Raw genomic sequence first — 26,389 nt, forward strand, 5'->3', positions numbered from 1 at the left:
CACTCTTCTAGCATCTGTCAATACATTTCCCTCTCTGTCCTTAATCACCTGGACCTGTTGTACATCCTTTCCATCTTTATCTCTCTGTTTCGCCAACCTGTATAGATCATTCAACTGCAACTGCACTGAACACCCTCATTGATATTACTACTGATATTGATATGTACTTTGTTTAGCTAACTTTGAGGAAAAAATTGCTGTGCTTGTTAATTTGTCTTTTTGAATTTGGATAAAATCTGGGAAAGAAACAAAATTAAATAGGAAGGTCAACAATATTTCTTCATTCCATTCATTCATTCCAACCCTTTATTTAAACTTTGGCCCCAGTCGGGAAATCCCCGATGATACACAGGTGGAGCCACAGATGCAAACAATGGGGAAACGTGGAAGCATAATACAAATTCAGCCTTCATCGAACAAAAAGGAGGTACATAGAAAACTCTTATGGTGGTCTTCACTGATTGAAGAGCCACGGGGAGAGTCCTGATCAAAATTATTCTTTGACATATTCCATGGATATGGGGAAGCACCAAAACACATGAAGCATTTGCCAACCTTAGGAAGAGGTTAGACAGGAATCTCCATGGACCATGATGTTTGCAGATGACATTGTGATCTGCTGTGAGACCAGAGAACAGGTTGAGGAAAATCTAGAGAGGTGGTGGTATGCGCTGGAATGGAGAGGAATGAGAGTTAGTCGCATCAAGACAGAGAATATGTGCGTGAAAGAGAGGAATCCGCATGGAGCGTTGAGGCTTACAGGGAGTGGAGATCAAGAAATTGGAGGATTTCAGGTACTTGGGGTCAACAGTCCAGAGCAACGGAGAGTGTGGAAAAGGGGTGAAGAGATGGGTTAAAGCAGGTTGGGATGGGTTGAGAATAGTGTCAGGGGCACTATGTGATAAAAGACTATAAGCCAAAATGAAAGGAAAGATGTACAAGACAGTGGTGAGACCAGCAATGCTATACGGCCTAGAAAAAGTTCCAATACCAAAAAGACAAGAGGCAGAGCTAGAGGTCGCAGAGATGAAATTGAAATCTTTGGGAGAGACCAGGATGGATTGGATCAGGAATGTGTCTATCAGAGGGACAGCTCATATTAGATGTTTTGGAGAAAAGTTCAGAGAAGCCAGACTGAGATGGTTCGGTCATGTACAGATTAGGGATAGTGAATATATTGGTAGAAGGATGCTGTCTTATGCTCTCCTCAAAGGTACTCCACACACCCAATCGGGAGCCTCTCGGAATCCTTTTCAGCAGTCCTTTTTCATTCTGACGACTAATTATCTTCTTTAGTAATGGAGTCAGGATGTCAAGTGTCCTTTTCAAGAAATTAGTACTGCTGTGAACAACGTAAGAACTTTATGCTGACTTAAGATAGGATTCATCACAATCATGTGTCATAAATGTCATTACATCAGATTAAATTTGAACAGACTATTACCTTAAATTTTCCTCTGTCATATTGTCAATCATTCATCAGATAAAAATTATTTCAGAAAGGCGGTTATAGAGTGACATGAAAAAAGCTGAGTTCTTCCTGATAAATTCATCATATATTTTTAAGAATACTGGGGTAAAGAAAGATTAACACAAAAAAAAATATCCAAGACGTCACTCTTGGGCCATCGGTTAGTTATGTTTTTTAAGATATTCTTAAGATATCAAGACCAGGAAAAGACCAGAACGATTGTATGCCAACAATACACAGTTATCACGAAATCAAGCAACTGCACTGAACACCCTCATTGATATTACTACTGATATTGATATGAAGTTCAGAGAAGCCAGACTAAGATGGTTCGGTCATGTACAGATTAGGGATAGTGAATATATTGGCAAAAAGATGCTGGAATTGGAGCTGCCAGGTAGGAGGTCTCGAGGAGGACCAAGGAGAAGCTATATGGACGTGGTGAGAGAGGATATGAAGGTAGTTGGTGTGAGAGAGGATACATTGAATGGGGTTAGATGGAGAAGGTTGATTCGCTGTGGCGACACCTGAAGAGAAAAACGAGGAAGGAGAAGGAGATAAAGGCTATTAAGGGTTCTTATTTCTGCTTTTGTACTAAAACACAATGATCTACTCCTGGATCCAGTCAAAAAACAATCCAAGGCCCCAAATCCTTTCTCTGAAATGGACAACATAATCACCAACAGCAACATGTCATATTCTGGCTGAGTTAAACAGTTAAAAACTTTGCTCATAACCAGCTCTTAACGACCAACCAAGCACTGAGTTTATGCCTAGTCAGACCATCTTTGGCTGATGCCATGTACGGCTGTGGATCATCATCCATAACAGTGAAAATCTCATTTCAAATGGATGCAGAGTTTTTGCCCCAGTGGTACTGTGTACAATGAAAACAGCAGTGGACCCAGAATAGAACCCTTTGGAACCTCACGCCTCACAACACAGGGATCACAGGGCTCACAGAGGGTGCTGTTAAAAAGAATACTGTGATACTGGTATGGATTAAACCCCTGGAGGACCAGACCTGAGATGCCAAAAAAGCTCTCCAATCTATCCAATAATATTACTCTTAGACCCATGTCTAAAAGTAATAGGAAAGAGGGTGATTCTGAGTCTGCTAATCATTCACCACCTTCGTAATGGCTGTTTGAGTGGAGTGATTTGCTCTAAAAGTCGACTGAAGTGGCTCAAAAGGGGGAAATAATGCGGAGGCTCATTTGAGACTACTTTCTCAAAAACCTTCGATGGAAAACAGCAATATTCGAGACTTGTCTGTAATTTGTCAGCGTCCAAACCAGTTGTCTTTAAGAACAGTTTAACCACAGCATTTTTAAAAACAAGCTGGGGAAACCCCTGGAGAAAATGGAGAGCAAAGCATTTAATAAAGAATGCCTTAATGTCGATCATAACTTTAACAAGCCAAGCCGGCAGAGGATTCACTGAACAAGTTGTACTTTAAGCCAACACAACAACTTTAGCAAGACTTACCACAATGATACATTCAAAGTCATGAAATCTATGTACTTTGTGTACGGGCTTAGCCATGGAATACTCTGCCTCTCCACTGAAAGATACAGTAATCTTACTGTGATATCTTAATCCTCATTAAAGTACGCTAAAAAAAAGACATGTGCAGACATGCATACAAGACGGACTATGTGTGTGAGGGAACACGACCCAAGTGGAGCTGTGAGGCTACAGGGGGTAGAGATGGAGAAGGTGGAGGATTTTAAGTATCAGCCCAGAGCAATGGAGAATGTGAAACACAACGTGAAACAAAATGTGAAACGAAAGGAAAAGTGCACAAGGTGGTGGTGAGATCGGCGATGGCATATGGTTTAGAGACACAGACACCTAGGAAAAGAAAGGACGCACAGCTGGAAACAGTAGGGACGATGATGTTCTCTGTGGGATTGAGGAGGATCAGAGAGGATCAGGAGTGAGTCTATCTGAGACATGTTACAGGTTTTGGAAATAAAGTCAGACTGAGACACTTTGAAGGAAGGATGAAAGATATATTGGTTTAAGAATGCTGAGACAGTAAATACCAGACAGGAGGCCTGGGATAAGAGCAAAGAGATCTGTGGACGTACTGTAAAAGAGGACATGAAGTTAGAGACTAGGGTTAGATGGAGGAAGATGCTTCCCTGTCGCGACCCCTGAAGGGAAACATTCAGTCATCCCATATCACACTCGTTTCCAGATATCTCAAGACAACATGTACCCTCTGAAAATAAATAAATAAATAAATAAATATATATATAAAACGTTTGAGTGTCGAACTGCACGTCTTCCGAGGAATATTAAAAGATCCCACCTCCCTGAATGCATCATGACGTTACAGGTCGAGGGCGGGTGGGCGGACGTGCGCGTAGCCATTCGCTACGCTACGCTACTCTAAACCGTCCCTTTACACATAAAATGAGTCCCGTTCGAGTGACGCCGGCAGAGCTTTGACGCCAGAAAACAAGGTTTCCCGACCAACACGGGCGACTACTCGACGTCTCCTCTTGCTATAATATCCACGCCGGCTGTTTCTCTCAGTCGGCCTGCTCCTCGCTCCGTGTCCCGCAACAAGGAGACGGGACAGCGAAGTGACATTCACGTTATTTCATTCATTACAACAGTAGCAACAACAACGACAACAACAACAACAACAACAACAACAACAATGGCAGCAGGCGACTTTAATTTCTTGCTAGCGACGGATTCGTACAAGGTGAGTGCACCGGGTCCGACCCGTTCACAAGACCACGGGTGGTTGCACCTTCCAGTTTAGTATTTTAAACCCGGTCTCACCTCAGAGAACCAGCCGAATTCCGTTACTATTCGACAAGATATTGAGCGTCAGGGGCGGTCAACGGTCCACTTTTGGGTGAATGGGCTGCTTAGACCGCGTAATTATTACGTGGCGGTGTGTCTGACGCTGCTACCGTTTGAAACAGGTTCTAAATTTTGCATAGAATCGTCCGCGTGTTACTGGGCTAACTTGTTCGTCTCCGGGTTTTACCTGAACTTCATTTGCATTGTTGTAATGTAATGGATATTCGACTGTGTCCCCCTGTCAGGTAAACATCCATAAAAAACAATGTAAACACGTGTTCTCAAGTTAGTAGTGTGTGTGTGTGTGTATAAATTGATAGATAAGTGTGTGTGTTTGTGCGTGCGTGCGTGTGTGTGTGGTCTTGTTCCGAAAACCGTCTTGGTTAGCGTTATTAGGGAAATTAAAACGAGGCAACTGTTAAAAAACAAAAAAAATATCAGTGTTACTATCTGTGGAAGGAAGATTTTCAACAGAAAAAGCCTGGGGCTTATACTTTTCCCCGGGTATTATTTGTTTGTTTTTACAAACCGCGAGTTTTTATCCCTTATCTCGACCCTAAAGTCTTCGTCATTCTTTCCTGTATTTCCTTTAATGAACCGATTTAGTCAAATAAATCTTTTCGTTTCGTTTTCATTTCTGGCGAAATGGTGACGTAGACTCCGCTGCAGTTTTGGGCGGGGGGCGAATAGGGTGGTGCGATGGGGCAGTATGGAGTTAAATGTCAGATGTCACAGTTATATGTCATGGAACGTTTTTTTTTCCTCCACCGCCCATTGATAAACATAAGGACATAAAGCCAGCCAGCATATGTTTTAGCTCAAACAAATTCTTAAAGATAAGATGTAGTAGCACACAGCCAGGAGTGTTCCTTCAACGTATCTCTCGTTATCGTGTATTGTAGGTTCTTTAAGAGGACAGAGAACATGTCCAGATTGATTACCATGATCTTAAAAGACTAAGAATTGCATTAATGTCTCCATGATTAATGTAAATGTATAACAGTGATTTCATAAAGTCCAAAATCTTCTTGTTGAATGACAAGATATTCAGTTTACTGACATGACATTTAAAAATGTATCTTTTATTAGCAGGAAATACATTATTTTGACCATTTGTGTCATAAAATATGACTGAAAACTAGTAACTGATTATGCTGTGATCGGGAAAAGAAAGTTGCAGATGAGGAAAGAATGCAGATCTGGTAGAAAACACTGACAAAAACATTTTATGAATCTATGACAAGGCTAGAATTATTGTCCCATAAAATTATTTTGAATCACATTTTTCCCCAATGCCATGCATGCATTGTGTATTTTCTTATCCTAATTGTTGAATATCGATATTCATTTTATTTTGCGTTGCTCAGTACTACTGCTCATTAAGCCTTATAAAACGGCGAAGCACTGATAAGCTGATGCTTTGTTTTTGGAATTCAAGAAATTATGATATTTATGGCTGATATTGAAGTTGCAGAACATGTTCAGAAGACAAATTATTGGAAATGACCAAAAAAAACTGATATCTATATATATTTTTAGCTGTGTTATTTGTGCAACATAATGTTTCTGTTAGAACATTTTTAAAATAAAAAAAAGAATAAATTCCAATACAAATTAGTTGCCTGAACTTGGATTAAATCCATAGAAAGATAGTGTTTTTGCAAAAGGCATATATTCTGCAAGATCAAAACTGTTTACTCTATTGAGGAAAAGTTAGACAACAAATGCCAATGTATGGTAAAGAGCAATATCCAAATAAAAGCGTATGCATTTTTTCAATGGCAAGGAAAGCATAAAGAATGTTATTCTCCAAAAATGGATAAACAAAAGTTTTAAATAAAACATTGTGAGCTGCCATGTATCTAAGTTGTCAATACACCAGTTGCTGAAGGTATATGATATGGAAAGAACATCTATCCTGAATTGAAAAATGAATTAATATTGAATACCTTCACATAACAATTATTTTATTTGGCATTAACAATAACTAAAACGTCCACCAGCAAAATTGGAATAGACAACATAAGTTAATTTACTAGACAACATGATAATTAATTCTCCAGTAGTTAACGTTCTAGTCAAGCTCTGAAATAGCTCTGACAGACCAAAAATCTGATAACGCTTCAACCAAGCAATTGTGCAGTTTGTCTGGAATGATGGACAAAATAACTAAACCGTAAAATATCCTTGCTTGGTGGCTTTTCTGTCATCAAATTATCTATATAGGAGTTTGCCAGCAGACCTGAGAGGCAGTAAGTCAGTATGATGGCTGTGTATAACGGACTGACATCTCTGTAGACATGGATTCAGGCACATACAGGTTCAGACGTCTCAGCTCTGTTGCTGAACGCTTTTCTAGCCGCTGGTACAAAGATAGTTTCAGCGGTCATCTTTTCTAGCCGCTTTGCTTCATAGTGCTCGAACAAAGCAGCACAATAGTGGGCCCTTTGTGATATCCCAATAACGACTTTAAAATCTAAATTGCAAAGTAGTAAAATCTGACTTTCATTTTCTCCAAAGTTAAATTAGCTGCAATTTCATCATGAACCTAAATGAAGCATTTTATGATGAGATATTTGTCAGCTACTTCACGCAGTCCATTAACACAGAGCTTGTATCCAAGCAAACCGTATAATATATCCTTGGGTTGTGGAGGCAGCCACCACACAAACATGGTCTTCCACATTCAGATCAATCAGTCTTTCTCTAGAAACAGATTTGTATTGGTTTTGTATGAGCTAAAGCTGAACGCTGACATCCTTGTCCAAATAGGCCACCTTCACTAAAAGCAAGGCCTTGATTAAATTGTGCCTGCGTTTTGTCATTTAATACTCAGAAAGGTGATAAGGCTAGTAATAAAACTGCCACTAAGCGTTTGTTGTTTGTTCTTTTTGTTGTTCTTTTTTTCCCCTTGAGCACCAGCCAGGCTGTCCATGTGACTTAGCTCTGTGTATTGTAGTTTTTTCAGAAATTGTCACTTGGTTGCATAACTTGTGTAATAATGACCGGCATTCTAGAAGGCAGCCACAGCTTAGCTCTGAGGGCTTTTGCTTTTCTCATAAAAGCTGATGTCCTTGTGCCGGATCTTAAATTCCAACGAACCTTGAATTTGATCTGTTAACAAAAGGCTCATACCAGACTGGTACGCACAAATGCCTTCTTGCCAGCTACTGATGCAAGTTGTTCTTTACCCTCCTGTTGTCCTCAGGGTCAAAAATGACCACCACCATGTTTTTAACAGCAGAAAAAATAACGTAAATGATCATATTCCAACATGAAATTTTTATGACTTCTTAAAGTAAATTGTCTATTGTATACCGTGTTCACCACCTTGCCGTTTCAGAGCGCTTGACGCTATATTTCACATTCGTCCGGTCACATCGGGAGCAATTTGGGGTTCAGTGTCTTGCCAAAGGAGATTTCGGCATGCAGACAGGAGGAGCCAGACTATAGGGGTGCCTACTCATATCAACTGAGCCACAACTGCCCCTGACAATTGATCTTAAGATTAGAAAAAGTAAAACATTTTCTTCATTTGTATTTCCATGTAAGCTGTAAACTCCTATGGTACAAAGATAGTTTCAGCGGTCATCTTTGACCTGGGAGTAATAAAAGCATTAACACACCACAAAGTACACACACACACCACGAGTCACTGAGGTGCTCATGATATGCTGATTGGACTTGCACGTGCAAATCCTGCGCCTGATCTCATATGTCGCTCAAGTTCAGAGAAAATAACATTACTATCTGAATAAACCTTGTCTACCAACAGGGTTGGTAAAGGTATTTCAGAGTATCCCTGGTTGTTTCTTTGCCAAAGCCATGAGTGCACCTTTCACTGTCCATCGGGTCCTAGAAGGAATTTTGTCCATGAGGAACAAGAGATTGTTGATTTAGGAAAGAAGGTATCTGAAGAAGAATATTGTGAAGAATACCGCTCAGAGCATGATGCATCTTCAGATGAAGAAGAAATCCCTGAAACTGACAAGAAGATACTTTTGTCAAAGAACAGCAAAATAGCATTGTTCTCCTCGACACCATGTCACAACAGGGGCAGGTGTCTTCAACACTTTGTCAAGAATGCTAAAATTTGACAACCATAAGTCAAGACCTGCAAGGTATTTGACAAACAAACGGATAGCCATCAAATGGGTCTCAGAGAAGTAATACTAATTAAGAAATTCATTCTCTGCAATTAACCCATCCTGGATGGGCTATGAGCAGTCGGCTGCTGTTGACAAGCACCAGGGGAGCAGTTAGGGGTTCAGTGTCTTGCTCAACAGCACTTCGACCCACTGGGAGGGACCAGGAATCGAACCAGGAACGTTTGGTTTGAAAGACAATGTGCTCTACATCTTGTGCCACGTCTGCCATTGCGCTACGTCCCGGGGACTCAAGTCACACTTTTTTTGCAATGGAACAGCATTGAACAAACACTGATGTCTGAGAAGAACAAGGAAGAAGAGAAAGAGGAGCTTGTGACTGGAACAGCTGGGAAAAGGCATTTCTAATCCCACACATTAAGAGAAGGGAGTGCTGCCCCCTCACAGTACTGTGTACTGTTGTGGAAGCCGTTAACGGTGCAAGGCCACCAAAGAGAAGAAGGTAGTTCTGCACAGGATATCCTTTTCAATGAAAAGAAAGTAATTTCCATTTCATGATAAATGATAGTGAAAGCTTGGAATGTCAGAAAGTTGGACTCAGAATGTTAGGCAATGATTCTGGCTTGATATTATAACCTTTTACAGCAGTTGCCATCAGTGTAGTTCACTATCACCATTATTAAACCGACAGAACACTGATATCAGCAGTTGTTATAGTTTGCGGGGTTGACTCCCTGACGATGAATTTTGCTTCCCTAATAATGTACTATACAGTCAGGCAAACATCAGCTGCTAATCATGGTCATGGCTGGACTGTGGATGCCTGATGGAGATGTAAACACTGATCTTACTTTTTAAATAATGTTGTTTTTTTTTTCAAGTTGTGCTGTGGGGATGGTTGTCAATTTCATATGATTGACAAGAATACATTCTCATAAAGAATGTAGTTGGGTAATACATAATAAAAATCTGGGGACTTTTGAAACCAACTCAGGAGTCATCCCTGGGTCAAAGAAAATAGCCTTGAAGTCGCGTGGTGAAGTACCTGATTCAAATTATGTAATGTCCTTTCCTTCATTTGGATCACAAGATTTCAGAGGTAAGGATAAATGGCTCTGTATTCTACACATATTTTCTCCCCTATTTGACCCCTGATCACGGTATTGTGTTTGGAAGCCACCTGGTAATAGTGAACATTTTTATTTGCTTTTGTTATACCATTACACTGATTTTCAAAGTTTTTGTACTGGTTGCATGTGAGCTAAAGGATCTATTTTTAGGTTACTTTTTACATTTTCAAAGGTCTTAGTGGGGTTAGTTCTTCTCATTTATCAGACTCGCTTTTGGCTTATAGGCAATCCAGAACTCTCTGAGCATCAGTCTGGAGGTCTTTTATTATTTTATATAGTTAAAAGTAAAACTCCACGCATAGCTGCTTTCTACTATCAAGGTCCACGGCTGTGGAACTGCCAACTGCAAGAGACATTTTGTAACAGCAAAAATTAAGACACCTTTTTCACCTGGCTTTTGATTTGATTTATGGCGTTTCACTATATTCCATCCTTGTATTAAATATATTTCAACTGCTTAGACTTTTAGTCTATTAGCCTAATTATTGTAGAATTTTTGTTGTTTCTATTATTAGGTCTTTGTACTGATTCCAACTTTTAAATTCTGGTTTGAATGTATCTTTTATTAAGTGTCAATCCTTTAATTATAATTATCATTGGTGTCATTATTTTATTTATGTATTTTTAAATCGTACCATATTTACATATTGAATTACTTTTACTTTTAGCTCCTTTTGTTTTATTCGGCCTATGGCGTGTCCACACTGCGAGAAGCTGACAGTAAGATAGTGCTTCAACCGCCTCCCTTCCAGTGTGTATACATGTGTGTATTTGTGAATGAGTCTGTTGATGGGTGATTTGTTTTACTTGTGTTTCTTGTTTATGGCGTGTAAGTCTGATTGATATCACAGTTACTTTTTCGAAACAGTTATGACAGTGACACAGCTGTGTAAAGAAATAAAGCTAAGAAATTAGTGGAAATAGAAGGGTATTTGCAATACATCTCAGAGAATGCTTTGGGAGTGTTCACAGGTTTCTGGCTATGTTTGACAGGGCACATCTGTATCTGATTACAGCAAAAGGAACTGTGACCAGGAGGCAGTTTTTACTGCCAATGGTTGCATTGGCTGTGGTTGCTTGGCTTCATGATTGCATTTGTTTTTCTGTTTTGTATTGTTTGTTTATGTTTTTTTCTCTGTTCTATCTTTTTCTTCCCTGTAGTCTAAAAACAAAGACTCAACACTTTCCTGAATCTGAAAGTAGCTATCGCGTACTGCTGCTATGTGTGGTTTGCAATGGCTAGTGCAATTGATGATCACAAAGAAGCGGACATTAAATTGTTTTTATTTGGGAGAGACTTCCTAGAGAAAATCACAATTTGTGTAAAATCCAAATGGAAGTATTATAATTTTATAAAATGTAAGGGGTTTTCTTTGGCATCTGCATCTGTAGTTTTACTCTCTTTTTACCTTGGCATTTATGTGATACAAGGATTACATGTGAAGTCCACTAAGGTTTCCTGATTTAGGTCTTGATTAGTCTTGTTTGACTTTTAAACAAACACACACATTTGGGTGTACACCTCTGTTTGACAAGCTGGAATAAATTAAGTCTTCCACTGACTTTTTCGTTGCCCCAGACATCAGACAAGCTTTGCAGCAGGGGCTTGCTCACCGTCACACACTGTTAAAATCAGTCTGGTTGAAAAGGTAGAAAGAGTTCTTTGTATGAATTGATTTTATACAAAGGCTTTACCTTGGCATTTGCTGCCATTTTGATACTTTCCCTGTGTTTGAAATCTTGTCTTAGTGGCCAACTTATGAGACGCTACTCAAATGAGGGAACCCTAGGGTTTTCTAACAGTAATACCAAATAGAGTGGAACACTAGTACTGCTACTACAAGGTTGTATAAAATGGAAATAAAAAAAAAAGAGCAATATTTTTGCATTGACTTATTAATGATCAAACTAAAATTTTCTTTTTGAATGAGCTCTCATTGCAACCATTCAAATTTGTTTCACTGGATAAGAAGAATATGAGTATATCGAGGTTTTTTGATGGGTTGATTGAGGGGTATATTGGTCGATGTGAAGTAGAGTTCTGGTGAGCCAGAAGCATGTGAAATGTGTCCTTCACTCCCTGACTCAGGGGTTGTTGCTGTTGATTATTCAATTAGGTTTACGGAAGCACAAAGGGAGACTTAGTGTGTTAAGCTGCCATGATTCAGTCCTACTCAAATCTAGGAACTATGTTTACTGTTCTTATAAGCATCTCATTGAGTGGGCTCTCACCGTATCATCATTAAGGTGCTTATCAGAGTTTTTTTTTTTCCCTTACTTTATCCTGCTTATATAAATCTGATTGGTATGTCAAGATTAGAAAGCGATGAATAAAGCTTAAATATCATGTGTTAGATTTTACTGAAATGCATCGTTACATCATTAATCTCTGTGTTTTGTGAATGTAAATAAATTCTCCCTGTCTTTCAGATCACACACTACAAGCAGTATCCACCAAATGTCAACAAAATCTACTCCTATTTTGAGTGTCGTCGCAAGAAAGGATCACAGTTTTCAGAAGTGGTGTTCTTTGGTCTCCAGTACCTGTTAAAGAAGTACCTCATAGGTACACTCCTGTATAAAACCATTCTGTAGCCAAGCTTGTTGTAAATAAACTGACGATTTTTTTTATAAACGCATTCTGGTTGTTCGTAGTAAAGGTTTTCAGCTCTGTGTTTTGTCTGCAGGACAAGTTGTGACAGAGGAGAAGATTCAGGATGCAAAGCTGTTCTACCAAATGCACTTCAAGCAGGCTGTATTTGATGAAGAAGGATGGAGAAAGCTCCTTGAGGTATACAGAGTATTACAACTTCCTGCCAAGACAAATTCACACCGAGAGGATGATTTTCATAACATGCGTATCTTAAGGCAAATGTTCTTTCCTCTGTCAGAAACATGATGGCCGACTTCCTATCCGTATCAAAGCAGTCCCGGAGGGCAAAATAATTCCTCGAGGAAACGTGCTCTTTACTGTGGAAAACACGGATCCAAGCTTCTACTGGCTCACTAATTACATAGAGGTAAATGATATATGGGAGTGATTTGGCAGCGTTGGAGCCTATAAGAGACGGTTGTGCTGAATAAAAGATTAGTCAGATTAAATAATCCTTCACGTGAATAGAGTGCAGAATCAGGGGTTTTGGAGCCCAACCAAGTTGGTGGTTGTCCTTAACTTGAGTTTAAAAGTCAGGTTTCTGTTACATTGTCATTTTACTTTGTCTACATTTTTTTGTTTGTTTTTAAAGGATGAACAAAAAGACACTTAAATCAATCACTGGGAAGAACCGTGTTTGCTGCACTCGTGTGGGCATTTGGTAGTTGAACATCATCTGTTTCCATTTTGCAGTATAACTGCAATGACATGCCTTGCACAACCTTGAGTGATACATGCATTCTGCGATCCTTTACGTTGAATGGTCAGGGCCCTACCCACCGTGTCCACGTCAGTGTTTGGTCTTTGGACATTTTAAATATCCACTGGAGACAAGAACAAGTAATCTTCAAGATTTGGTCTGGTGAATGGCTACCAGAGAAAAAAAAACCTGCTGTATAAGAACAGATCAATTTAAACCCCCTTAGGTAATGGCCATTAAGCAACATAAAAATAAGACAAACACTATGGTACACTCTGGACTGGTTACAGTCAACCACACAGCCATATACATAGACAAACAACCATTCACTCACTTGCTTATTCAGGGCAATTTTCTCAATATTTTCCCAATTAACCTGCTGCATTTTTTGGACTGTGGGAGGAAACAGGAGAACTCAGAGGAAACCCATGCAGACACTAGGAGAACATGCAAACTCTTCAAAGAAAGGTCACAATTATTGGCACAATAACTTTCATCTCAAATAAGCCCATCACCAGTGGGCTGCTTGTAGTAGAGGTGTGAATAGATCTAAGAGGCATTGAAATCCAGTTACAACATTTTTTTTGTTAGCTGTGCCTGCGGTTTTTGTCTGGGCCACGAATATATTTGCAAATTGGTATCAGGATAAGGGAAATCGCATATTGTAGAATGCCACAGCTTGTCAATCACTGGAAAGTGCAATACTCCATCCCATAGTATAATTAATTTTGAAGCATGAAAAATAAGATCCCATCAGATTATGCAGACGAACTCAGATGTCAGGGGTGGAATGAAGTTGTCTGAGCTTTCTGCTCATGATGAGGATAGAACAAGGATAAGACTATAATGCAAATCTACTGAAAATGTGAAATTTTGGGAGGATTATATTTGAAATGCAAACATTTATGTTACATAACTAATCAGTACCATTTTCCTGATGAGCTGGAAGCACAAAGGTGAAGAATTTTCTTTTCGTGGGTTTCTGATCGTCCTATTTCCTTTATTTCGTTAAAACCCTCTGCATAGTTCTGTGAATTCTGCATGAGTTGATTAGAAGAAATATGATGTTCTTTTGCAGAGTTTCTTTTTTCAGGCATTAAAGGCAATGAAACTAGCAATTGGTACTAAAATCAAGCAACCCTCATTCTTCAGTCAAAGATTAAATAGAGAAAGTGATCTTGTTACATACAGTATTCTTCAGTGTCAATAGAACCACATTGCAACTCATTGCTATAAATTCTGTTGCTCTGTCAGTCTTCCCATACGCCACTCTATTTTTACATTGACTGTTCTACTCAGCTCTCACAGGTTTGGCCTGATAATTGCTATTTACTGGACTTGTGGTCCAACAGAAACAGGGCTCTTGGTGTATGTTGGGCCATATTATTTTCCTCTTACAAGAAATGTATAATTACCAACAGTTTTGTTTTCTGCTGAATCCTGCTACAACCACTGGTTACTGCAGTGAGTTTCAAATAATAAAATCCTTTTATGAAACAGGACCTCTTAATCTTTTGCCCGAAAATCATGTGCACCTTTGTTGTTTGGCTTGAGATGTTGTTGTAACGCTTTGTCGTTTTCAAAGCTGTCAGAGCTGGGTTGTTCTTTTTGTCGGTCCCTGGCGTCTTTTGTTTCCTTTCGGGTCGCCATTTCTTGTGCCCACACCCGTCATTTTTTTACCATCTTCTCTTGGTTACTTCAGACCATGCTGGTTCAGATGTGGTACCCCATCACTGTGTCCACTATATCCCGGGAGTTTAAGAAGATCCTCGCGAAACACCTTAAGGCCACGTCTGGGAGTCTTGAAGGCCTGGATCTGAAGCTGCATGACTTTGGCTACCGAGGAGTCTCTTCACAGGAGGTCAGGAAGGCTTTCTTTAAATATCAGCAGTTTAAAATGGAAAAAAACAGGCTTATTCAGAATGTTTCGTTCTCACACCTCAAACTATTGCGCCTTTTATTTCATCTGTGTTGTTTGTACTTGGCTGCGTTAAATGTTTTTGTTTTGTTTTTTTCCCCCGTCCTTTTATTTTTGTTTTCAGCCTGCTCTGTTTCTTTACCACATTCTTTACCACATTGTCAACTTCCAAATTTCTTAACAAATTTTGATTGACAACATAAACACTATGAACATGATCTGTCTTGAGGCAAGATTCAATTTTCTAGATCCAGTTGCTCATAAAAAAATTACCTACAGAAACATTTCGAATCTGTTGACAACACGATTATTGCCTGGAGAGTAGCACCAAACCAGACCTTCCTATTAGATGCAAAGTGATAATTTAGGGAGCTGAGAAAGGAACAAATTCCTCTTTGTCTGTAATGCAATCCCTTTTTTTTTTTTGTTTCTTTGTTTTTTTTTTTCCTCAAATAAATCCTCTCAAAGGACAAGTATGAAACTACAGTGGCTCCGTGCCCATAACTTGCATACAGCAGACATTTGACATATTATGCAAAACCTTAATATGGTGAAATATTGATTAATCAGATCCAGAATCGAGTAGGGCTAGGTCGCTAATATATTAACGGATACCAGGTTGTACAGCAGAAAGGTAATAAACTTTCAGACACTCCGCTTCAGTTTATGCATTTTGTGAATCTTTATCTTATAAGGCTACCCGGTTGTGTTCAGAGGATTGTTTGGCATTCAGCCATTGCTCACAGCTCCTGTGAACCTGACATGAATTCAGGGAGACCATTAGGATCATGCGACTTTGTTGATATTGTGTTATCAGTTAAATAACAAAATCTATGGCCGTTGATATCGTGCTTTAAGTAATTTTTTCTCACGACAAAACGAGTGACAATTAAGACTATTGGTCCTCCATTCAGGTCTTGTATTTTTTCTTTACAATTGATAGTTGTTCTTTCTATATGAAAATGATTAATGCGCATTGTAAAGTAATGTATTCATATTTTTTTGCAGATTCCCTGCAAATTCTCAAATAGCATTACATGAAAATTCTGGGCAAAAATAATTGAAAATTAAGAAAACATATGTACTTATTTTCCACTGCTAACACAATCATCAGTTACAACCAACTTACTGAGAGAGTAAATGATATAGTGATGATAAATGAATGAAATGATGAAAATTATGTAATCATATTATTGTACTTTTAATGTTGTGTCCAGTGGTAACACTATGTACAATTGACAATTTTTCCCATCTAGTGTTTGATTTGATAATGAATCATTTCAGATATGCTTGAGTGTACTTCACCTTCTGAATAGTGTCTCGAGTATAGCATTCCCTCTTTCTCGGTAATGGTTGTACTTAGAGGAAGACAAATATTCCATCTGGCATCTTAAAATACACAGTATATGTAATATTATGAGTGTTATGTAATAACAGCGCCGGATTAATTTAATCAAACATTTTCACATAATAACATCAGTATGCTACCTGCTTTGACCATTCTGAATTAATCATGTGATTTTCATCATATGTTTATTATAAGCACCAAGGCCAGAATAACAGAAGTCATTTGAAGATCACAGGAAAAGTATTACGTTATGTCCTTTAAGTTGTTAAGTAAACGCATATTGAGCCATGTGCAACCTGTGCACTTAGGTGGATTAAGTGTTGCAGTATATTGCAAGCGAGATCTTAATAGGAATCCAGCTAAATGTCAACCCAGTCGGTACTTTGCTGGTGCGTCTAAGTTCCAGAGTCAGTAATTTGAAGTTCACTGTTGCTTCATTAAACATTAATTAATTGCAGCGTACAGGTTTACACATTGTCTGTGATCCCAGGCCAGCATTAGATGAAATACACAAGCGAAACAAAAACCTTTCTGCATCCACAGCAGATTAGCCCACTGCCTATATTTGAGTAGGTTTGATTGTCGTGCATCAAAATGTTTGGTGTACGCGAAGCTTATCAGATGGATGTCACAAAACATTTAAAAAAAAACTTTACACAAATCTCAGTTCGTAGAGGGTTTTTATCAAGTTTTTCAAAAGACTAAACAAATGTTTTTCTCCCCTGAGACCACAATGTGTGGGACTCTGGTGGTAGAAGCGGCCTCACTGTGTTGGGGTTGGGGGAATAGGGGTGGAGGGATGCATACTGGTAAGTTTCCCAAACAGGAAGAATTAGGAGTTGGACTGTTGTCACTTCACCATAGTCCTCTTGTAAGGACGCGTGTCTCACTATGACACCTTCCCTCGTCTTGAGACCTGGCTGCTCTCCCTTTGTCTCACCTGTCACCAAATGACTTCTGTATTTGGTTCAGGACAGCAGCAGCTATTTAAGTAACTGAAATACAAGCACCAGAACAGGGCTTTTCGATGTTTTCCTTTCAACTCATCTCTACTCGTAGTGAATGTTGAAGCCACAGCAGTAATCTCTACACTGCGTGCACTGGCACTTGTGCCACTGTCTGCTTATGTTTACATTAAGTTCCAGTTCCGTTAGCAAATTTATCCTTTCAAATGGTTTCTTTGTTTGGATCCAAGCCAGCATCATTAGTCTTGATTAACGGCCATGTATCTTAAGTCAGCAGCATTTGGAAACAGACAATAATGACAAGTATGTGTACACTAAAATGACATACATATGATGTACACTTTACATCATTTGTACATTGTACAATGTCATACAATCTATTAAACAATAACATATTTAGTAATACAATATAATATACAATATAGGGCTACCAGTGTTTATTAATATTAGCAATAAGTGAAATTGGTGAATGACTTTGAATCAAAGAAGTAATTACCAGTTATCTTCCTGTGCCATCCAGTCGGCAGCTTTAGGTGGAGCATCTCACCTGGTTAACTTCTGCAGCACAGACACAGTGGCTGGACTTCTGATGGCACAGCGTTACTACAGATGTCCAATGGCTGGGTTCTCCATTCCAGCTGCAGAGCACAGGTAGAACACTTGGCTGAAGTTACTTCAATAGATGGACTATTAATGTATTAGAAACAGACTTTTCCAGATCATTAATTGTACTGTTGGCAAAAAGGGGCTTCGGAATATCATAATACTCTTACCAGTAATTTTCTTTTTCTGTATGACTCACCTGCAGTTAAGAGTTTCCTCATAAAATAAAATTTAAAGCCCTTGATGAGCGGTAGAGGACAATCATTATCATTTGTTCTTCGATGGCTTGCGCAATGTTTCAGTTTAGCCTGCTGTCATACGACTTGTGAGTCAGAAAGAAATTTTCTAATGTCACGGTCCAGTGTTCTGGAACATGGTCTTTGACACCAACTTCTCTGCTCTTGCTCTTCCTTTTCTTTGTAACTCCCCCTCGTCGTCCAGCACCATCATCTCCTGGGGGAAGAGCAGGGAGAAGGATGCGTTCGAGCATGTCTTGGATGAGTTTGCGTCAGTGCCGGTCTCTGTGGTCAGCGACAGCTACGACATCTTCAACGCCTGCAAGCATATCTGGGGAGACAAGCTGAAGGAGCGAGTCATGGAGCGCGGCCAGGATTCCTGTCTGGTCATCCGGCCAGACTCCGGAGACCCCGCTGAGACCCTCATTGAGGTAAATAACAGTATCCCCTCCAATCAGAAGGTTGGTGGTTTGATTCCCAACTCTTGGTTGCAGGATGTGGTTAGAGCCTTGGATTTCTGCTCTGCTGCCGTCTATGTGTGCATGATTGTGTGTTGATGGATGAATGCTGCATAGTGACACTGCAATGTGTTAAAGCACCATTTTAGTTTAGACCATTTTCAGTTCAGGATCAGGCTTTATTGTTGTTCACACACATTGAACACTGCAGCGTAGACGACAATACTGCTAATACACTGCATTATCATTATTAAAACCTGATTAGTTGCAGGTAATTTGTCAGCAAAGAAAAACCCTGTTTATCCCCTAAATATTTATTATTTGACTGGAGAAAATACTATTATCTTTCACAACTTCTGAAGATGATGGCGCATTGATCAGTAATTCCTCTACACAGCAAGAAGGTCCACAGTTTGATTCCAACAGGGGGCATGTCTGTGTGGAGTTTGCGTATTCTCCCCTTTTTTAAAATTGCTTTCAATTAGTTCATTGTTTCAGATACCGTGATGGAAATTCAGTGTGTCTTTTAGGTCATCAAGATTTTGGAGGAGTGTTTTGGTTGCTCCCTGAACTCTGTGGGATACAAGGTGCTGCCTTCATACCTGCGAATTATCCAAGGGGATGGAATCGACCTCAGCTCAATTGACGAGGTAAAGCATTGGATATAGACCGACACTCAACCAAATATCGATGTCTGAACAACAGCGGTGTCCGGTTTGGAATGTGGATAAACAAACCATCACATATTGATTTTGGCTTAATGATCTACACATGACTTGACACTCCAGTAGTTGTCTCAGTGTTAATATATTTCAGTTTTGACATCATGATTACCATATTACTGGTGCCCTTGTTTTTCCTTCCTGTAGTATTGCATTCTGTCATGAAAACAGGAGCTGCATTAAGTTATCACATCATCTGCAATTCACTTTCCTTTTCTATCAGTGGATTTCTCAGACTTGAGTGTGAAGTAAAAGTCACCTGAGTTATTTGTCTTCACCGCATGTCTCTCTCCTTCAGATACTGCAGAAGCTGAGTGAAGAGGGCTGGAGCGCGGAGAATGTTTTCTTTGGTTGTGGCAGCGCTCTGCTTCAGAAACTCAACAGAGACACACTCAGCTGTGCCTTCAAGTGCAGTTATGTGGAGAATAACGGCAAGGGGGTAAGTAGGAGGTCATCAATTTAATCTGATGACTGTTTAAAGTATGTCTTTGTATGAACTATTCTTTTAAAAAAGTGTGACGTTACACCTCCTATCAGGTAGCCTGGCAGAAATCATGGAAAAGTATTAACGAGGTGTGCATTTTGTTGACTTGTCCATAAAGAGATGGAGAAGTTGGTTCGATGCTGTGACCGAGAGCATTATCTATGAGAAGGCACGGGACATTTATGGGGATTTGGTGCTGGAACGTCAACAGATGAGGCATCGGAAGTAGCATTCAAAGCCACCAGGGGATGGTTTGATCCTTTTAAAAAGAGGACTGGCATTCACTCGGTCACTAAATTAAGTTTTGCGATAAAGTTAAGCATTGTGTGAGAGTTAAATTTAGTGTTTAACTTAGTGTTTAAATTAAGTGTGGAGCAAGTAATTTAAGCGATGTACAAAATGAAAAGCTACCTTTGTCCAAACTTCTAGATAAATACACTTAAAACTGGTTAGTTTCTTTGCATTGTATTTTATTATGTATTTATTTTTTGAAACATCATTTGTTATTTATAATGTAAATATTTCTTATTTAAAGCACGTTAAAAATGGGGGTCTGAAGTATATTTATAGCATGTCAATTCATTTTAATAGGGAAATTTAATTTGCTATACTAGTAAATTGAGCCAAAATTGGCTTACGAGTTCACAAATTTACAAGTTTAATTCATTCCACTCTGTCACAGAATGAATTAAACTCATAAGTCAGGATATTACTATGCATACGTGACGGATGCTGGAAAAGAAGGTCACCAGAAATGCTAACATTAGCGTCAGCAATATCCCAACAAGTGTCAGAAGTTTGGAATTCTTTCATTACATGATTTGTCCTGAATCAACAAGTGTAAATTCCCCGACCATGGGTGATAGCTGCCGTCCTTCCGATATTCACCCACAATGCCAAAAACTAGTTTCGGTGTGACCCCTGTGACCGGGCAGGGACTCAGACAATTCACACAAACTGCATTACAGTCCCATTGTGTTGAATCAGCGGCTGTTTGCCCGCTGGCAGTTTCTTCATGACACCGCTCGGCCCTCAGCCCGGGGCTATCCCTCGGGTTCTTGCAATCCTGGATCACCTGGCAGTGTTGGAGCAGCAGCAGAGAGTCTCCCTGCCCACCAGCCAGTCCCAGAATCCTCCACTCCGCAACACGCTGTCTGCGCAGCTCGAGCCAGGAACTCCCCTGTTCTGCCTACTCAGCCAAATGGTCAAAGCCTACCTTAACTTTCAAACTCGAAAGCTTTACAGACAGGGTGGAACCATCAGTGCAGAATCAGCTGCTGACTTCCAATAGACTGGTAAATACCTTCCACCTGACGTGTGATGGCACACAACTTCCAGCTCTGTAATTCTCGGCCATTCCGATGCTGCGTTTGCACCTGGAAAGGATGGACATTGATGGATCCCTTACTGCCACTGGCTATCACTACATCCCATCCTCTATACATTTTAGCAGCTCGGAAGAAGATGAAGACCACAACAGAACATAAAACACTCAAATGCGATTTCAAAATCATTGAAGGATGGTGAATAATGCTTTGCAAATCAAAATAACCCAGGAGAAGTGTGTGTGTGTGTGTGTGTGTGTGTGTGTGTGTGTGTGTGTGTGTGTGTGTGTGTGTGTGTGTGTGTGTGTGTGTGTGTGTGTGTGTGTGTGTGTGTGTGTGTGTGTGTGTGTGTGTGTGTGATGAATGTCACACACTTTTTTTATTCTGTCAATCACATCTTTTTCCTTTTCAGCTTATTGCTCGCTTCCCAGTGAGCCAGAGTCATTTGTCCTTCAATGTTTGCATCTTCCAGATGGACGTGTACAAGCAGCCTGTGACGGACCCGTCCAAGGGGTCAAAGAGAGGCCGCCTGTCACTGAGGAGAAATTCTGATGGTCTTCTTGAGACAGTCGAAAGAGGGGCGGGCAAGCCTGAGGAGGTGAGTTCCTATGCTTCATTTCAAGCATCTCAACAAATGTGTCATCTAGGGCCATCTATTACACAACAATAACCTATTTATTGAACTATTCACCTACCAGTCATATCTTTATCTATGTATCTATCTCTCATGTATCTATCTGTTGCATTATTAAACATGGAATTTAGTTTACTATGCACTTACTGTTTGTTTCTTTTTTGTTTTGCTTGGTGCTGCTATCAAAATTTAAAGGCACAGCAGCACTCAAGAAGGTTATTATCCTTGTACCTTCATAAGCCCTCACCAAGGCAATTTTAGCTACATGCTACTTTTTCAGCTACCGTTTAAAAGCTAAGCACCATCAATAATCTGTTAGTTCGTGAAGCATTACACATTTTGAGAAAGCTCTTTAAATCGGTCTTCTTTTTTCAAAACTTGGATTTCATTCTTATGAATGATATACAGATAACGTATGCATAACAGTACCTACATTTATGATGTTTTTATCAGCACATCATACTGTTAACAGCAGCTGATAAAGAATAATCAGACTCTAACAAGGGGCTTATTACCTATTAACTTATTCCAAGGGACACTAACCTTTAAGAAACATGAAGGTGCATTTTAAAAATCAGAAACCAGTCAGACTCATGTTTACCTAAGAAACATGAAGGAGCATTTTCAAAATCAGAAACCAGTCAGACTCTCATGTTTACTTGTGTGAAAGCAGGAGAGTAAAGTCAAACAGAAGCCACTTTGGACTAGCTGTTAAAAGTTTTTAGTACCTTTTTTTTTAATTTCTGTTACTGTATCTAGAAATATTAGGTATCTGGAGAACTTTGCAAAACCCCTGATTTCCAGACAATGAGTGCTCATCCTGTGTTTGCATCAGGACCTGCTGGTGACTGTATTTGAGAATGGCAACCTGCTCCAGGAGTACACCCTGGAGGAAATCCGTAAGAATGCGCGGCTGCGGGACGAGGAGGTCACCCCGCCGATGCACAACAACAAGGAGGACCTTCTGCACAATCAGATCATCAATCGACTGCATTAGAGCTTGCCGCTCTGCCTCCTTTGGGCCCCGGTCCAGCCTGGATACGGCACTCAGGCGCCCCCGAGGAAAGGCTGCAGCCCTGACACCACCCAACTGGCTGGATAGGGGGTAGTGTGCTTTCCAACACCTGACCCTGTGTGACACACACACACACACACACACACACACACACACACACATACCCACACTTGCTCACACAACCCAGCTTACATTATCTATCCTCATGGCCAACCAACACTTGGTTTTTCAAGTTCTCTCACAGCCGCAGTGCCATGGCCCTGACAATGACCCTGGAAGCTCAGGGTCAAATATGCTCTGCTGTTTATTTCTTCATCTCAGATGAGATGTGAAGATGTGTTGCCCAGTGTGTCTGAGTGCGCGTGTGTGTACATGTATGTGATGCTGCCTCACACTGAAACGTGAGGGCCTGCATCTTAAACGCACATCATTTCAGACCACAAGCAGGTACGTTACATTATCTCTTTGTGCCAAAAACGACACAGCGCCTCCAAATAGCCTGAGCATCCCTGCAACCATTTTTTAAACTGTTCTTACAAGAGAAGGAACTTGTATGAAGCAACACTTTACACTTGACACAAATATCGAACATAGTGATTTAAATGGAGAGGGTTATGAGGTAATTCAGCCTAGCCGATTGAACAGGCAAGGTGACGTTATGGTTTCTTTTTTCTTTTCTTACCATTTTGTTAATTTAAGCTGGCTGCCAGCAGCGTTCATGTTGAGATAGAGAGAAAATGCAGACACTTCAAACCAGGAGTTTGGTGACGTAGGGAGAATGATACCACACACACTGCATTTTGGTGGCATTCAGGTAAAGTCTACTCTTATAAAGTTTTAATGACGTTTCAGGATATACAATACATACATTTTTGTTTTTAGTGCTAAATGGACTCCAGATCGATCGCAACGGACTGAAATGCACAAATCTTTTTTATTTATTTCATTTAATTTTTTAATCCAAAATTTGATAAGACTGCCTTGTAATATGGTTGACTGGAAATAGTTTTATCCTCCCAAGTCCTATATATCCTGTTTGCTCTGAATTTTGCCCGAGCACTTGAAGATTGAGAGTCACTTCAGCACTTCACAGCTCCGGCAGTTATAAGATAAGGAGTGAATACTACAGTTTCTACAACCTGTCTGTGACACCAGCCGTCAGCAGACCCCCCCCCCCCCCCCCCCCCCCCCCCCCCCCCCCCCCATTTTGCACTCGGAACACATTTTCTACGCATGAAAATATACGGTATGAATGTATATATCATTCCGACCAGCAATAACTGAATTCAGACTCATCTTTTCGAGTCACTGGTATTGGTCCTCAAATGCTGGATGAATGCTTGATTTGAAGATGCCTGTTGCCGTTTTTTAATTTGCTCGTCTGCCGCTACATCTACCAGGTCACCAACTCAATCTCTTCTTGGACTTTCTTAAACCTTTTTTTTTCTTCTCACATTTTTACGGTAGGGAAGGGGGTAGAAACGCTGCAACTGAAGAGTCAAGACTCTCAAATGAAACACAAAAAAATGTGATCAAATTAATTTCTGTTGAGGACGTTGTCAAATGTCATTGCACATCTGTATCAGCCCAATAGAAAATCTTTGATTTTGTGTTTTTTGTTTGTTTGTTTCTTTTTGTGTTTTTGGACCTTGAGGTCAACAGGAAGCTCCCAAATGAATTAACTGTTTGCATAATATAAATTACAGGAATTCATCGGGATGTTATTTTATTAGCCGAAAACTGAAATCTAAACCTACTGCTGTTATGTTTTGTTTTTCCTCTCTGTTTATTTTATTTGTTAATCCATCTCTTGATTATTCTAACTTGTTTCTTTCATCATATTTAGCTTAGGGTTGTTTGTTTGTTTGTTTACTTGCATCATTGTGTGACAACATAGTAGTGTGTTGTTAGCCACAAATGCTAGACATTGTTTTCTATTTTGTAAATATACATATAAAAAGAATGACTAGCTTTTAACTCTACTGTCTCTTTTAAATGCTCTGTACCTTTTGATTTGTTTGTTTAAAAGACATATTTTTTTCTCTAATTAAAAACAAAACAAAACACCAAAACCTTAATTTTATGTTATTCTGTTTCTGTCATTTATTCTTACGCATTTACAAAATTAATTGTGATATTTGCAGCCCATCTAATACTTCATTTGGTTGAGACTGATTAAATGTATAAATTGCTCTTGATAAGCTACATCTATAAGCATATCACTGCCTTATCAACTAAAGTATTATGAGCTATCCACGGTCAGTGGTGTCTACTAAACCTACTAAAATGCTGGATCCTATTCCAGCTGTCATCAGGCAAGAGGTGGAGCCAGTCAGTCGCAGGGCCATTTACACATATTTAATTCAAAAATGTAATCATGCATGATAAACTATTCTTCTCAACCAGGAAAGGGACATCACTCTACCAGGTGGATACCGTGGTATTAAATCACTCAAGCAACCAGCATCCAGCAAGGTAAGACTGAGGCTTTATACCCCAGAGCTGGATTATTTACCTTTAATACCAGCTGTCAATCCAATACAGATGTACTTCTGGGGGGAGAGGGAGGCGGGATAATGGGGTAAAATGGTTTATAAAAAAGTCACTACGAAGCCTTTTGAAGTTTTCACTAATTTGGGGAAGTGTGATTGTGCAAGGCAGTGGAAGTGGGAGGAAAACAATTGCACTCATAATTGTCCAATTCTCTAATGTTGACAACAAAGGTGCTTCAATTTCTTGTTATCCCATCCCTTCTGGGCCTTTCCATGCCCATAAACTGACTCTTTTTGTGTTTTTCCAATTTACTTGAACCATAAACATCTGTTGCAGATAAATGTCCTGTTTTGTTGATGTGCTGGGATTTGCCGTCCATGTGGGCAACATTTATGCTTAATCAGAAACGCGGCTCACTACCTCACCTTATTCTTTAATTTGCATTAGTTTGTGTTTCTTTATAGCAATTATTTTATTTGTGACTTTTCACCTCTTTCTGTTGATCACCAGTCCGTAATTTGACGTGTTTGAAGGTGTGTGTGTGTGTGTGTGTGTGTGTGTGCATCCGCACCAATGTTAAGATAAATACAGTTGTCATTTACATATTAACCACTAGAGGACGCCAATTCGCACTAAAGAATCTCTCGGTAAAGACAGGAGGCTCAAGCAGAGCGCATGGACCTTGGTAAGGTGCCAGTACTTCCCAAACTCATGAATTACTCAGTATTTTTTTTTTTTTAGTAATACATTATGTTCAGGCTGAGGACACCCAAACTCAATTAGAGATGGAGCAGGGACCCCATGCTATAAATCAAGTGCTTAATATGGTGTTTTCTATGAAACAGTGCTTGGTGCCATGTATAAATGTACCTTGTTAGTATACATTCAGTACTAAGCTATCCACATAATACAGGATTAATATTCATGTTTTTATCCACGTGCAGGGTGGTCGACACCCGCTTGACAAATACAAACGTCAATATTCAAATGTGAAAAAACAAAATAAATGATGGCCTGTCGGTGCTACCACAAAGCAGGGACACATCTGTTATCTTTCATTCAAAACTAGGCTATAAGAGTAATGGAATTATTTTATTTTGTCAATTTAATTTTTCAATGCTAGTTTTGTGCTGTGAGTGAATTGTTGCGAAGCTCTAGAAAGCAAGGAGTGCATTTCTGTCTGAAAGGCTTCAATTTATTCATCCTGCATTAAATGTTGGGTTAGTGTGTGTTTAATAATAACTCTACGTCATAATTTTAAAGTATTTTTAAATACCCATCTGTTATTAAATGCAAGGAAAATAA

General features: G+C 39.6%; 1 protein-coding gene across 1 annotated transcript; it reads left to right on the plus strand.

Moving 5' to 3' along the window:
* The first annotated feature begins 3,915 nt into the window (after positions 1-3,915).
* Positions 3,916-24,667, plus strand: nampt2 (nicotinamide phosphoribosyltransferase 2). Its single transcript, XM_086168906.1, has 11 exons — positions 3,916-4,190; positions 11,961-12,096; positions 12,218-12,321; positions 12,422-12,550; positions 14,586-14,744; positions 17,635-17,765; positions 18,159-18,384; positions 18,942-19,061; positions 19,432-19,572; positions 21,415-21,540; positions 22,412-24,667. Exons 1-11 carry the CDS (start codon positions 4,143-4,145, stop codon positions 22,571-22,573), a joined length of 1,482 nt encoding a protein of 493 aa, XP_086025032.1. The 5' UTR covers positions 3,916-4,142; the 3' UTR covers positions 22,574-24,667.
* Positions 24,668-26,389: the final 1,722 nt, after the last annotated feature.

Source organism: Fistularia commersonii, chromosome 21 (genome assembly GCF_037954325.1).
Source record: "Fistularia commersonii isolate RoL2024-O1a breed Wild chromosome 21, RoL_Fcom_v1.0, whole genome shotgun sequence".
Classification (NCBI taxonomy): domain Eukaryota; kingdom Metazoa; phylum Chordata; class Actinopteri; order Syngnathiformes; family Fistulariidae; genus Fistularia; species Fistularia commersonii.